The sequence below is a fragment of the Bemisia tabaci genome, chromosome 1, assembly GCF_918797505.1.
Source record: "Bemisia tabaci chromosome 1, PGI_BMITA_v3".
NCBI lineage: Eukaryota > Metazoa > Arthropoda > Insecta > Hemiptera > Aleyrodidae > Bemisia > Bemisia tabaci.
In genome coordinates this window covers 89,897,044-89,913,174 of record NC_092793.1, presented here as the reverse complement: position 1 = coordinate 89,913,174, position 16,131 = coordinate 89,897,044, and the positions used below count along the sequence as shown (strand labels likewise).

General features: G+C 38.7%; 1 protein-coding gene across 1 annotated transcript in view; it reads right to left on the bottom strand.

Moving 5' to 3' along the window:
• The window catches only part of ais (DExD-box helicase 52), a 50,142-nt gene extending 34,217 nt beyond the window's left edge, over positions 1-15,925 (bottom strand). Inside the window, exons 1-4 of the mRNA XM_019048415.2 lie at positions 15,731-15,925; positions 12,933-13,112; positions 8,700-8,885; positions 3,230-3,381 (exon numbers count right to left, since the gene is read on the bottom strand). Coding sequence (XP_018903960.1) covers positions 3,230-3,381; positions 8,700-8,885; positions 12,933-13,112; positions 15,731-15,838 — 626 coding nt within the window. The 5' untranslated portion in view covers positions 15,839-15,925. The remainder of the gene's footprint in view (positions 1-3,229; positions 3,382-8,699; positions 8,886-12,932; positions 13,113-15,730) is intronic.
• Between the last annotated feature and the right edge of the window lie 206 nt (positions 15,926-16,131).

The following is a 16,131-nucleotide window of genomic DNA, read 5'->3' as shown; positions in this document are numbered from 1 at the left end:
TTGCATAATTTTTACCTTCATTTCTTACAAATGGAAGGCCTTGTTCACACATATGTAGATAGGTTTACGGAACTTAACTTTCACGCAAAGTTCCGTGCGAACTTTTGCTAGTAGTGAGGGGCATAGTGTCCTTTCTTTTAATTTTTCTTGTTTTGCCGGTTGAAAATGCGGGTGTGATCCCTGCGAAACGTCCCGGGTTTCTTATTATATTTTATGTGTTTCTTTTTATTATTTGCGGCCTTAGTCCCGTTTTAAGTTGTTTCTCTGTTACTGTTTCGGGCCGATTAAGTTGTTTTTTATTGATGTTTCGAAACGAATGAGAAGGGGGCGGCAAAATACAGGTGACCCATAGGCAGCAAGTAGGTAAATCCGGCCCTGTTTTTTAAATGAATTTTGAGTCAAATTTACGTGAGAAATTGATTTACCAAGATTATTTTTCTTAATTAAAATTAACTTTCTTTTTAATACAGTTTTTACGTAAATACATTTGTTCGTAATTTCCAATACTTTTTACGAAATTTTTATGTTAATTTAATTGTTATGTAAATTTGACTTCCTTTTCGACTTTTTTCTTTTTTCGCGTTTTTCTGTGACTTTTAACAATTTTAGACTTTCTTTTCTTACTCTAGTAAGGATCTAGTCGTCAGAATCTATCCTGAACGACAACTTACATTCATGGAAAATAAAGCTTTAAATGTTCCTGACCATTTTTTACCATCCAAACTCACTAGAACACATTGTATAGGTATATGAAAAATTTGAAGAGCATCGCTGTCAAAAGCTAAGTTCTCCTTCAATTTAGCTCTTTTTGTATGGTCTACGGGTAAAGACAAAACTAACTGTTTTTGCTAAACGCTTACTGTTTTTTATTCATAAAATTTGAAAGTCTCAATGAAAGCAAAGCTATGTCCAATCACAGCTAGGTATTTTTATTTTGAGACTGCACATCCCAACTTCTCAAACTTTTTCAGCCGAATTATTTTTTTTTGGGCTAGATTTTGGTTGGCGCAGTAATGCTGATGGTTATTTTTAGAAGACTATGATGGTGAAACCTAAATTTTCCAATGATATTTTATCAGCATAGTAAACTCAACCACGACTTCAATCATAAATAATTCCATTTAGCGAAATCAAGCTGAAAGGCACAAGTAAGGGTTCATGAAAGTTGAAGTCATAGCTCAACATTATAGGGTAGGTTCAAGTAACTTTTAACGTGTTTTAGAGTTTTTTTCTTACCGTAGACCCTGAAAAACCACTTAAATTCAAGGAAAATAAAGCCTTAAATGTTCATACCCATTTTTAAATGTCAGAACTCACTAGACCACATTATATTCATGATAAATTTGAAGAATATCGCTGTGAAAAGTTGAGGTTTCCGTAGATTTAGCACTTTCCGTATGGTCTTTAAGGTAATGACAAAAAGAGCTAAATTGAAGGAGAACTCAACTTTTGACAGCGATATTCTTTAAATTCATCATGAATATAATGTGGTCTAGTGAATTCTGACAATTAAAAAATGGTTATGAACATTGAAAACTTTTAGTTCGATGAATTGAAGTTGTCCCTTAGGGTCCATTAGCGCTAAGGAAAAAAATTCTAAAACTTGTTTGAACCAACCCTATAATATTCTCCCACAGGATTCACTTTCAGACAGTAATAATTAATCAACATAAACATCAACCATTACTGATAAATCATCAAAGATCCTATTGAGTGAAATTCAGCCAAAAAGCACCAGTTTGGAGTCTTGACATTTTGGCCACCGTTGGTTGCTTATTTACGCTATTGAACTGTGACTCGATGATAAAGAATGCCATATGGCGACATTGAGCCGAAAGGCACCTGTGTGGGTTCTTTACATTATGGTCACAGTTGATTGCTAAACGCTACCAAACCATGGCTAAATGATCAGAAATTTCATTTGGCATAATGGAGATGTTGCATGTGTGAGGACTTTGCGATTTGACTGTTGAATCTTGTGTAAAAGGTTATGAGAAACACGATGGTGCCACTGGTTTTCACTGAAATCATCTCCCAAGCTCAAAAAAAAGCACTCAAGTTGAGGCCAAAATGGAGGGAATATCCCACCCTACCCTGAGAGTCCAAGTCTAGACCAAGACCAACTCTCCATGCTAAGGTAGGGAGCTAATACATTGACAGGGCTACCAATTTATCTGGGGACTCCAAAACTAAAAACACGGCAACCCTGCTAATGTATTTGCTCCCTATCTTTGCATGAAGAGTTTGTCTTCATGTAGACGTGGACTCTCAGGGTAAGGTGGGATATCCCCTTCATTTTGGCCTCAACTTGAGAGCTTTTTTGAGCTTGGGAGATGATTTCAGAGAAAACCAGTGGCACCATTGTGTTCCTCGCGAACTTTTATACAAGAATCAACAGTCAAATTGCAAATTCCTCGCACATGTAACATCTCCCTTGGGCCAAAATGCACCGATATCAATACCTCATATGTTACTTGGTTCCTCGAAAATTCTCCTCTTGGACTTAGCCTAAAAGTGTGAACATTTTTTAGCCTTCGGCGAAACCTAGAGTCTATACGGCTTCGCCGCACGACTAAAAAGAACTGGTACTTGAAGTGTAAGGCAAACTCTTATTCAATAAAGTGATAAGAGAATGGTACACTGACCTTGACACTTGGCTGCCAACAGGCAGACAACTTAACACTCTACATGTTGTTGCCAACTTGATGGGGCTGTATTTCATTACATCATTGAGCACTTCTGGAAAGGAATCTAGGAGACTCCTTGAGCACAAGAAAAAGAAGCCGAATGGATTGAGTGTAAAAAAAGGACAGAGATATACTGGAGATGAACTGGAAGGAAATCACCAAAATGAATATCAAAAGACTCATGAGCAAAACATCCAACTGGAAAGGTGCTTGACTCGATGGAATTCAGAATTTTTGGATCAGCAGATTCAGTAAGGCGCACAAACACCTAGCATGCAGTTTCAGCGTTCCATTAAAAAAGCCCAGGCAATTTACCAGAATAGCGTGTAAAAGGAGGAACCCTGTTGCTACCCAGAACCAAACACAGAAAATGTTCAAAATTACAGCCCGATTACAAGCCTGAACACGATATACAAATTGCTAACCAGTATTATTTCAGAAAGACTGTCCATGCATCCAACTACTGCAAAAAGGATGAAATTATAACTGTAAAGTACAAGTATCTTTATTGAAGATGAAAGTAAAATTGATAGACAAAATACCTAAATGTTTGCTTGGCTAATTCCCTTGTTGGTGAAACAATGACAGCTCTAAATCCTTGTTTTTTTGGACCTCCAAGAGCATGAATGACAGGAATAAGAAAAGCAGCAGTTTTACCCGATCCTGTAGGAGCACATGCGAGAACCTGACGACCCTGAAAATTGTGTGTTTCTTTTTAAAAAAATAAACAAATGTATGGAAGGAATTTGGATTTAAGGAACGTACCTACATCTAATCTAACAAGTCTAATCAAGAAAATCTACCCATTCAGCGTACTCTATGAGATCTTGGAGAAAAATATGTTTAAAAATAGATGTTGCAGACATAATCTTGAGGCCTTTCAAAGTTATTTTCATTTCATATATTTTTATGACGCACCTGACAAAGACTTCAGGAATCAACTACAAAGTAAGCTGGACAGCAGGATGGCAGAATAGTTTACTGAACCTGCACTATTCTGCAGGGAAATCAAGGCCAAAAATCCTCAACACTTCTAAGTAGAGTAAAAAATATTATCTCTGATTAGTATCCATGCGAGACTGAGGAGGGAGAATGTTCAGCTCAGGCGGATGCATTGGAATACTAAACTGGAGTCATGCTGAGAGACCTACATCGATTTGGGTCTTTTAAGACCTCGTCAGTAGATCACACTGGTCACTGGGTTGATGGGGTACTACTTCGACCTAAAAAGACCCAAATCTATACAAGCCCCTTGGCGTGACCTCAGCTCAGTATTCAAATTCAAATGCATCTGTTTAGCTGAACACCTCCCCAGTCCCCCCCCCCCCTCCCCCTCGAAGTCTTTCACTCATACTCATTAGAGTTCATATTTTTACTCTAATTGAAAATTTTCAGGATTTTTTGGCCTTGATTTCCCTACAGAATAGTGCAGACCCAGTGCTTTTCTACCATTCCGTTACTTACAGTTCAAGCTACATTATTATTATTGGGTTTTTTTTTTTTTGTAAGCTGGGTATTGATTATTTTTAGCAATCATTGTGGAAGACAAGTTGCTTTTTTCTTGGAGGTTTTTTTTAGTGATTGACTTGCTCCTTTAGTAATTGGTGTCCTGAGGTAGCTTTTCTTTGTATAAATAACTTAAGTTTCTGGCTTTCTGTCACTTCATTTTGCTTTATATTACTTCTGGCTGGATTGTTAACCCTCTTCTGTCTTTAACATTAGCACATTAGAGTTCTTCTGTGGATTCATTGATTAATTCTCTGTTCATACTGCAAAAAAATGACTCTGAGCGTTTTCTGACAGAAAACAGGGTTGTTGATAAATGTTCATTTTTTGTTTGAAGGTTGATGCTTAAACTTCATGACGCAGTCACTCTTTTATAGATAAATTCTGAAGTAAGAACTCTGCGAATGAATGCTTCAATTCAGACTTATTATTCTAGATCACTAGTTTTTCCTGATTCATTGGTACATCTGGCATCCATTATTTAACTTTTCTTGCTGTAAAATTCCAGTGAAATTTCAAAACAGTAATTAAAGGAATTGTTATTCCTTTAAACACTGTTTTAGTATGAGTTTTAGCTTGAGATTACGATAATGTATGGATGGAGTCTTTGCAGGCATCATTATCTCCAATCTTTGATTCAATAAGGTCCACTACAGCGGGTTTAAACAGGCCAAGGGTTTTTTTGTAGGGTGTTCCGTTTTCAGGCGACCATCTCAAAAACTTGCTCCCCCAGCTTTTTCCCATTCCTTTTGGTCCCCAGAAGATAATTCTTAAGTTTCAGCATCATAACTGAAGTCTACACTTTCCCCCAAAACGATGAAAATTTTGGGAGCAATTACATGGTTTAAATGGGGAGAAAATAAGCCGATTCGCGGAACTACGATTTTCGGCTGTAAAATGCGCCGAAGTTATTTCAAACCAGACCATCTCTTGGGATGTCATCCAGAGGCCTATTCTGAACGGGAAAATTACATTCTTGACCCAAAGATGGGGGTAAGGTGGGTCAGTGGGTCACGGCGTAGTTATAGTTTTGAGGCGCTGCGCGCAGGAAAATGATTGCATTCGACAGTTTTTCATCAACCTTAAAACAGGTCCTCTGAAGCTGAGGAGGCTAATTTATGTCACAAATGTAATAAAATAATGTACAAGAGTTGTTTCCATCCATTCAGAACTATTTTCAACCACTTACATTGTTGCCAAAATCACTCAAGTGCAGAACATGATATCTATACTATAAGCTCCGAGACCTCCTAATTTTGCGTGACTGGTAACGCTTAGTTCTACCGGGCCGATTTTCATAATTTTGCGGCTATCGGCGGGCAATTGTTTCTAGATGAGCCCTCTCTATTCAGATTTTCAAAATATAATCCAGGTCTTTTTAAATTACGTGGTAAAGTTGAGAATTTTCCCCTTTAAACAATGTAAATTTAGGTTTTTTGTCATAGTTTGTTTGAGCGTTCTACCGGGCCGATTTCCATGATTTTTGCGTAAATCGACAGGTAAGAGGCCTTAGATGAGCCCGCTCTAATCAGATTTTGGAAATAGGACCCAGGTTTGTTTTACAATCAAGTTATAAAAGTGAGCAAATTTACAGAATGCTCCGCAACCAGTTGCCGCTATGCGCAGAAGGTTGCGCAGTGGCTGAGTAGCCTGCGCATCAGCTCCATTTATCAACACAAGATTCGCTCCGCCCCCTCCAGGATGAGCGGTGGCCGAGTCGTCTCAGACTTCAGAAGCGCCTACACGGTTCATGTTGTGGGTTCGATTCCTGACTCCTTCGTTACTTTATTACGACCTGATTATCATTTTTCGTTGTTTTACTGCAATGTTTCATTAGTCAGTCATTGCAAAACGCATCCTTTGGACTTCAAAAAATTTTTTTCCTCTATTCATCAAAAACAAAAATCATTTCATTCTAAAATAAAGTGTACCTCACATCGTAATTTTTTAGGGGAAAAATGAAACCAACATTGATAGGAGGGTAAAAATAGGGCTGCGAAGCGGCCCATTGATGGCGCAGGGCGCCTTCAGGGGGCTGGGCCGCATAGTGGCCAGAGGGCGTAGCCCTCTAGTACACTAATTTCCTTCCAGGCTCGAGTAAATTTGGCAACAGTGTAAATGGTCGAAAATAGTCTTAAGGGATAAAAGCAAGTCTAGTACATTATTTTAATATAATTGTGAGATACATTAGCCTCCTCGGCTTCAGAGGACCTGTTTTAAGGTTGATGAAAAACTGTCAAATGCGTTCACTTTCCTGCGCGTAGCGCCTCAAAACTAACTACGCTGTGACCCACCCTACCCCATCTTAGGGTCAAAAGTGGAATTTTCTCGTTCAAGATAGGCCTCTGGATGACATCCCAAGAGATGATCTGGTTTGAAATAACTTCGGCGCATTTTGCAGCCGAAAAACGTAGTTTCGCGAATCAGCCTGTTTTCTCCCCATATAAACTAATGTAATTGGTCCCAAAATTTTCATCGCTTTTGGGGAAGTGTAGGCTTCAGCCATGTTGCTAAAAGTTCAGAATTATCTTTTGGAGACCAAAAGGAATGAGAAAAAGCCCGAGGAGCAAGGTTTTGAGATGGTCGCCTGAAAACGGAACACCCTATGCTTATGTTTGGACCGTGGTAGCAAAAAACGAACGTCAAATGTGTAAAAACTTACATAAGTGAAATTTCAACCCTTCACGCGCACGCCACCCCTGACATAGAGTCCTGCCCTTTTTCGAGGAATGATGATGAGGAATAAAAAAGGGATTACTTAAAAAGAGGATTATTCATACAGGCGAAAAATGTACCCAGCCCGGAATGAACGAAACTTCATGGGCTAATAGTACTAGTTGAGAGATGCTTACCCCTAGTTTGATTTTTGCAGGAACTCCAGGGAAACAGCGTTGCCATTTTTTAAACCTTCAAACATCCATAACTTTCGCCAAAATGCTGTTACAGAGCTCGTATTTATACCAGAAAACGCAAAAAATTATGCTCTATCTACCAATGTAGAAGAAATCATAATTTACGTCTATTCTTGCAACGTTTTGGCCATTTTTTAAAGGAGGGGTACCGATAAGGGCCTTTTTTGCCCCCCCTTAGAGGACCTTTTTAGGCCCCACCTAGAATCTGGAAATTTATGCAGGTTTCCAAGTTGTGTCAATGTAGTTTACAGACATAATCATGATTTGGTCCATAGGCCACTGGAAACGTGTTAAACGGTTGCCTGAACCTATGTCTGCAGGCACATTTTCAGCTTTTTTGACACTGAGCGCATTGTCTAACTAAAGCAAGCTTTTGATATGTTATCAAGGAGGCTTAAGGACACATTTTAACCCTCGTATGGTTACAGTTAGATAATGCGCTCATCCTTAAAAAAACTTTTTCAAAAGTCGACTTTCACAGGACATCCGCTAAAATCTTGGGGAATTACGTCGGTACGGGTTTTATTTGGCTACAATCAAATAGAGTCTTCTTGTAAGAGTTTAACAAGGCTTGATAACTGCCCTCGATAATATACGTAGCGTCCATACAGTTGGAGAGACGTGTTTCCCTAAGATTTTTGCGGATGTCCCTTAAAAGTCGACTTTTGAAAAAGTTTTTCTTAACTATGAGCAAATCATCTAACTAAAACCAAACCAGGGTTAAAATGTGTCCCCAAGCCTCTTTCATAACATATCAAAAGCTCGTTTTAGTTAGACGATGCGCTCGGTGTCAAGGAAGCCTCGGAGTGATAGAAAAACACGCATTTTCGCTAAAATGTGCCTGCAGCCGTATGTTCAGGCAACCGTTTAACACGTATCCATTGGCCTATAGACCAAATCATTATTATTTCCGTAAACTGCATTGAGTAACTTGGAAAACCCGCATAAATTTCCAGATTCTAGGGGGGACCCAAAAAGGTCCTTTACGGGGGAGCCAAAAAAGGCCCTTATCGATACCCCTCCTTTTCATAATTATTAAAAATCACGTTACCACCTTAAAGAGTGTTTGCAGTTGGTAAGGATTGAATAAAAACCTGTTGGAGTTATTGTTCGTTTGATTTAGCATCCGTTGATATGTTATACTTTTCTGTATATTGTATCCAGTGCGTATCAAGATCAATGAATCTAGCTCTCTTTGCTAAAACTACTGATCAGACCACTAGGTGATTAGGTAGCTTTAGATTTAGATATCTTGCTTTTGTCGGGAACTAATGCCGTCATTTGCCTGAAATGGCAGCGAAAACGTCAAAAATACCTGAACTTGGTCCTGTTGGGAAAAATCTATTGAACACCTTGTAGTGGCAGTGGAGGTCTAAGGATTTGTGCAAAGTAAGTTCATACCCTCCTTAAGGAATAAAAAAATTTACTTGGTTCCTATGTCTTACATTCCTCATTGTGCGGTGCCTCCAATCACTTCGAAAACGTCAAAAATATCTCAATTCGGGCTATATGTCAAAATATTTTACACACTGATATTAAAAGATCTAGGAGCATTATTTTTGCAAAACCAAAAAGACTGATAAAAGAAATTTACCTGCAGCATACATGGAATGGCTTGCATTTGTACAGGAGTTGGCTTAGTAAAACCAAAATTTAAGATATTTTGCACTAGTTTTCTAGAAATATTGTAATCTGATATTAATTCTTCAAATGATTCAAACGGTTTTGGAACGGATTGTCCTGCTGTAGAAATTTTCATTGATTTCCGTAAGTGGTCTACCTGTAATGTAAAAGAAATAAGCAAAATGTTGTATAAAATGGAACTTTTGGCGGTTCCTCACACATTAGTAGGTGCCAATTGTTTTTTGAATTTGAATAATAAAAAAATTAAAGCAGTTGACACTTGCAGACACAAAAATTTACACAAATCTAAGTAGATATGAATAGAAAATTATTTTCACTGTTTGGTGCTTATTATTGGAAGGGGGCGAAGCTTCTTTGCTTGTTAAAGAAAGAGAGAGAAAAAAAAATTGGGAGGTGCCGCATACGATTCTTCCAGCAGGTCATGATGAGTAAGATTACTACAGGAGGTTCGTTTCAATGACTAATTCAATTTTGTTCTTCATTCATACAAACAAATCACAATACAGATGACTAGGCAATTGAAACACTCACTATTGGGTGCGATACAGCCCAGGCAACTACAGAAAAGAGCTTGCAAAAATCCTGGGTAGCAATGTTTACAGTGATTCCAGTGCAATTTTTGACGCTGATACCGAATTTCAACCTAACACCAAAAAATTCGGGCCGGAAAGTTGCCAAATTTGGCATAAATGATCTAAAATTGGTTTTAATGGCGGATTACGGCCTGTAACTCGCGGTATGTTGATCTGACGACAAAATGAGTTATTTTCAAAATTAAAGCTCATTAAAGGGGGGTTGCGATTTGGGCCGAAATCGGCCCCTCCACGGAATTGAATAATTTTTGGATATTTGGCAGTTGACGGGGCATATTGGACGAAAATAATCGAGTTTTGCCGATACTCCCGTTTTTTGGCTGCGAAATAGGGGCAGGGGCCTAAACATGGCTCCGGAGCCGAAAATACCTGAAATTTCGCGTTTTTCGTGGGTCTACCTCAGATTTCGACCTGGGCCCAAAGGCGACGGGTGATGAGCTTCGAATATGGTGTCTGAGACACCTAGACACGTAACATACTTGAATATGATCAACCGTCGCCTTTGGGCCCAACTTCAAAATCGAACTTTTCCAACTTTTTAGCCCGAAATAGCTGAGAATCCATGTTTTCAGCGGTTCTACCTCAGATTTTGACCTGGGCCCAAAGGCGACAGGTGATGAGCTTCGAATATGGTGTCTGGGACATCTAGACTCGTAACATACTAGAGCATGATCAACCGTCGCCTTTGGGCCCAACTTCAAAATCGAACTTTTCCAACTTTTTAGCCGGAAATAGTTGAGTATTCCTGTTTGCAGTCCAACGTTCTTTTCAGGTTCTGTACTGAACCCAGAACTTGCCTTCGAATATAGAGAGCGGATTTATACAGTCTTCCTATATTGACTGTCACCAGTCACTTGAATGACTATTAAAACTGAGTTTTGTACTATTTCACGTATAGGTTAACTTGTCAACTCCAGGTTCCTTGATTGCTTGCTTGAGCTCTCCAGTGCTTGGTAATGTTACCATTATGAAAAGCTCGCTGTAATAAAACAGCATACAGGTTTGTATTTGATAACTATCCCAGATGAGAGATATCTAATGATAAAAACTTCAAGATAGGTTCTTTTCTACTGAATGCAGTTTTCGCAGTTTTTGCAGTGCTTATCATGGCCTCATGAGGTCAGATAAGTATGTTGCCTTGGAAAGTTGGATATGTTCGATTTTGAAGTTGGGCCCAAAGGCGACGGTTGATCATATTCGAGTATGTTACGTGGGTAGGTGTCGCCTTTGGGCTCAGGTCGAAATCTGAGGGAGAACCGCGGAAAACGCGAAATTTCAGCTATTTTCGGCCATGGAGCCATGTTTAGGCCCCTGTTTCGCAGCCAAAAAACTTGAGTATGGGCAAAACTCGATTATTTCCGTCATATATGCACCGTCAACTGCCAAATATCCAAAAATTATTCAATTCCGTGGAGGGGCCGATTTCGGCCCAAATCGCAACCCCTCCTTTCCTATAAAATTGTTTCTATGCATTTTTTGTTCAAGGAAAAATTAAAACCGCTGGAGGGTGCCAAACTTCGGAAAAAGAGCAGGAATTGGCATTTTCCGCGGTTTCTGACCATTGCTTCCTCTTCCCATCTGTCGGTCCATCTATTGACAAATGAAGTGAAGGCGATGGAAATGTACAATGAATTACGTGCACCGAGTTCAAAAATAAAGAATTACCGCATTGCAATGTTGCCGAGATTATATAAAATTGTTTTTTTGCTGTTTTAATATATTATATAATATATATATATATATATATATATATATATATATAGCAATGCGGCAATTCCTTCTTTTTGAACTCGGTATACGTGATTCATTGTAAATTTCCATCGTCTTCACTTCGTTTGTCAACAAATGAACCGAAAGATGGAAGAAAGAAGCAATGGTCAGAAACCGCGAAAAATGTCAATTTCTGCTCTTTTTCCGAAGTTTGGCACCCTCCAGCGGGTTTAATTTTTCCTTGAACAAAAAATGAATAGAAACAACTATATAGAAAATTTAGCGAGCTACAATTTTGAAAATATCTCATTTTGTCGTCAGATCATTATTTCTTGAGTTACAGGCCATAATCCGCCAAAAAAGACAATTTTAGGCCATTTTTGCATCAAAAATTACGTTGGCATCACTGAACTAATTGCTACCCAGGATTTCAGCAGGGTATGGTTTCTTTTTAAGCTTATTTGCCTGGACTAAAGGCTCTTACAGAAATTGTGACACTGACATTTTTTAATCCTCGTTAATTTTGGTTCCTCCCAATCACAAGAAAGAGAATAGTTGTAGAGCTCTCTTATGTTTAATACTTCAGAAAAAGGGAATGTTGGAAACTAGGAGAAGCTTTAGAGGGAACCTATTACTTGAAGAGCATAACAGCCTAATTTCAGAAATTGAATTATCGATGGAATATTATTCTTTGAGGGTGGACGAATCTTACTACTAAGTGACTCAACCGAAATTATATTGTGCATTAAGTTTCTTTCTAAAACGCCTGAACACCGGTTTCATTGGAAAGACGGCATAATCTCTGAGCCACCTTTGCCAGTCATGGTGCTCCTGCACATGCATTAAATCAAAGTTGGTCGAGAACTATAAAATTGGGTTGAAGCATCAAGAGGAGCACAAACAGATTCTAAAAACTACATTTTCGATTTCAGTTGTCGAAGCTCCAGGGGCAATAATCACAATGGAAGAAACTCATTTTGGGCAACTAAATACCTCCTTCGCTCCATTTTTTTTGCATTGATCTAAGTTTATAGTGTCATTCTTCCGTACAGGGCATGACTTTCCCGAAATTTTCCTAGTCAGGAAATTTTTTACATGATAAGCGGGTTTCCTTCCAGAGAATATCACAGCAATCATGCTAAAAATTGCCAACATTTCATGATTGCAAAATGCTACCTAGCGTACATGCAATGGGTGGAGTGTACCTGCAGTCTTGAAGGCTCTATAGACCGTATTCGATAACGGTTCGATGTATCGTTTGGTTCAAAACAATTGAACATAACCTCAAATCAAGCTGAAAGGATTTTAGTTGGAAAAGCTGAAAATGATAAATTTCCTGACAATTTCACTTTGCATTGGCATTTGGTACTCAAAAGAATAAAAAATCTGTTACAAAAGATCCGTTCTCTCAGATTTCTGAATTTACTTTTGAGGCTATGTTTATGTTTTGAACCAATTGATATCGATACAATCTCACCCATTTGATGTATCGAATACAATCTATTCTGCGTTTCTCACAGGTCGCTCTGTTTCTTTGTTTGTTCAGTTCTTTATTCTTTGACCTCTTGACGTTCCAACTCAAATATTTCGTTCACTATCAACTTTGATTTAATGCATGTTGAGCAGGGTTGCCTCCCTAAGACTAAGGGTAATCTTGGTCTTATTACAGATTGTATGAAGAACATGGGTAAATTTTTCTGAACGGAAATATGAAAATCATCGACGAAATCAAATATTTTCCTGCTTCCTCAAAATGTTCAAATTTTGACAGTATGCCATCGAGAAGGTCATTCAATTATAAAAGAAGAAATGAACAGCCCTAAAAGACTGTCCTGACAAGAAGTCCTGAAAATAAACCAGTCAAGGTGTTCATTCTTTACCATGTCTTTCTTGTTGCTTTTATCTGCTAAAGTATCTTTGTAGGTGATGGATTTTTCCTCAGCATGATCTTTTTCAACATCTGAGTCATCTGAAAGTGGTCTAGTTTCATCATTGCCCCTGCAGTTTTCGTCTTTGACTTGCCGTACCTTCCTTATTTTGCCAGCAGGTGCTCCATAATCCTGGAAGTTCCAATCACAAAATCAATATTAACAAAACAAAAGAGCTGGATTCTTCAAAAAAAAAAAAAAATAATGTCTGAATACGACGTCTGTTATATAGGAAACCTGATTTTGGTGATAAATAGCCCATTTTGCATCTAAATTAGGTTTCCTTGAACTTTCCTTATAGCTGATAACATACTCAAGAACACTAGATTCACAGATTTTGCTTATTTCAATCTGTGTTCATTCTGTGTCACCTTGAATACGAGTAAGTCAGGTGCGTTCTGCGATTCTCATCTTAGGACCACTGATAGCGCAAAGGTTTCACATTAAATTTTCTTTCAAACTCGGTATACCATCAGAGCCGGATTTAAGTTTTAGCCGCACGGTGCCCGAAAAATTTTGCCGCCCCCCCCCCCCCTCCCGGACTGTGTAATGTCTTATAGAAACACGCGATGCGCACGAAATATAAGTTTCGAAAACACGACAGAAGAGAAATCTGATTCTCCGATAGTCAGAAAAATGCGCATCTACATGCAGGAAAGTGTTGTAAACAAATATTTTAGGAGGAGAAAATGACTCTTCAAGGACTAAGGATTTGAGGAACGAAAAAGGCGAAAATTGAACAAAGTAAAAGATTTAATTAAATGTTGATGCTGAAGTGCAAAATCTCGTATTTCCGTCGCGATGTTTTAGAATTTCCGCTTCTATTTTATTTTTCCAAAGAGAAACAAGCAAACTTTATAGCTTGAGATTCATAATCATACAGAATATTCTGCTTACAGGAAAAAATGTCAAGAAATTACGTTGACTACTTTTTCATAGAATAAATAAAGTATCACAGGAAGTCTGGAACGTCGCAAATGGAGATTTGGGGTTTCGCACTTTGGTCATCGATGTACCTACCTACTCAAGTTTTCGAAAAACTTACGGATTGATTTAGTTGAGAAGAGCGAGAAAATTAGAGGGGCATAGAGTTTCACCGAGGCATTGAAAGCTCTAGAAATTTTTCTTTCTCGCTTTGACATGCACGAACTTCTCTATTATGTCCTCGAAATCCAGTTGCATAGTGATGTCGAATTCCATTGACATCATAGAGAAAAAAAGGAGGTGGTTGAATTTCGGGCATCTTGGACTTTTTTGATGACGGAGGTCGGTACGACGATTTTTATCATAGATTTTCTCGAAAATGGTATAGTTTATGGAAAAAAGTAATTCTATATATTGTGTTTGAATTTATTGAGTTAATTTAAGCAAAAAAATCGGACATATTGATCAATTTTTCATACTTCGAATTCCAGATTTTTCTGGAGTACCTGTACCGACCTCGACGTCACGGGGTAGACAGTCCTCAAGATGCAAACACCTCCTTTTTTCTCTCTACGTATTGACATCATCGCGACATTCACAAGTCTCTAATGCCACTGATATATCCTTAGATACTTGTGCACTCGCCCCTCAGCGGAGAAAGATCGCTCCGCCGAGCAATTGGTCACCGGTACGGAAAGGTATTATGTATTGCAATGGAAATATTCGGGTACACATCTTGCAAATTTTTCTCGAACAAAAATGGATAGAGTTTTGACTAAGAAAGGTCTGTCAGGCTAAAAATCGAGCCATACGAGGCAATAAAGTCGCTGTGCGGCCCTCCCCTCATAGTTCAAAGAGCATGAACAAATAAAATTCTGTGTAATTTTGCGGAGAGAGTCAAGAAATAATTTCCTATTAAGCGGCAAATTTGCCACCTTGAAGTTGCCAATGATTTTCAGAGAGGATTGAGATGACTCACCCGGAGATGGAATCAATTCAAAATGGAGTTCAGTGCTCCGCCGCTGCCCAGTACTTAGTTTTTACCTCATTTTTTCTCTCTCCTTTGTTTTTCTACGAAAAAAAACCGAAATTTGCCGCCCGGTGCCATGACACCTTGGCCCCCCCCCCCTAAATCCGGCTCTGTACCTTGTACAAAACTTTTGGTATGCTAAGGAAAGTTTACTAAGATCATTGTAAGAGTTGTTCTTAAAGTTTTGAGTGGTCTAAATGGTTCAAAACTGGTCCAAAGTCCGTCGAAGGTGAGGAGCACGGGAAACAACCATCAACAGCAACCGACATTTGCCACGTGAAAAAAGTGCAGGCAAACGCGCTCGAAAATGGTCATTTCAAGCTTTCTGAGCAGTGTGATATTTCTGAGGGTTCTGCACATACGATTTTGATGAAATATTAAGACATGCATCGAGTTTCATCTAAACTTGTCCTGCGATTGTTGCCTGTTCAACAAAAATCCAACCGAATATCAATTTCCCTTGAGCTTCTTGAACATTCTAACAATGATCCTTTATTTTTGGATACAATAATTTCCAGTGACGAATCTCAGGTGTACAGTTACAATATAGAGACAAAACTTCAACCATCCATTTGAGTTTGAAAAGGTAGCGCAAGACCTACAAATGAGTGATAAATTCGGTCAACATGGAACAAACATAGAAATCACAGAACACCCATGAGGTTGGCTCGCATCCTGCACTCGGATAATTCCATTTGAAACCGACGGCTATAAGTGCTTGAAGTTCTTTACGCCTCCATCGAACTTTGAGGGACTGCAAAAGGTATCAAGTGCTAGAAAATCATTGAATACTCACGGGTGACTGACAATCTTTCTTCGGGTTCTTGGGTCCTAACCGACGAAACTTGGCTCCACATGCAAGCTTTTGAAAAATTTCTTCACAATCCATTGAGAGAAGATTCATTCAAGTCATGACAGCGCATGCATATGACAGCGGGACAGCGCAAAAACGGAAAACACGTTTTAGTTTGAGGTTAGGTTGTATCAAGACCAATCCACACCAATCCACACAGGTCAGTCATTGGGTTCAACCAAAGACCTCAAGACGGAGCACTAAAAGCAAAAAATGAAGCTTCTAGAGCTTCTTTTCAATCACCTCTACTATTGGCTAGAGGATTGGCGGCGAAATCGGGACAAGTTTGAATTCAAATGTAGGGCGGGAACTAATAAATAAAATTGCGGAAACAAAGTATTTTA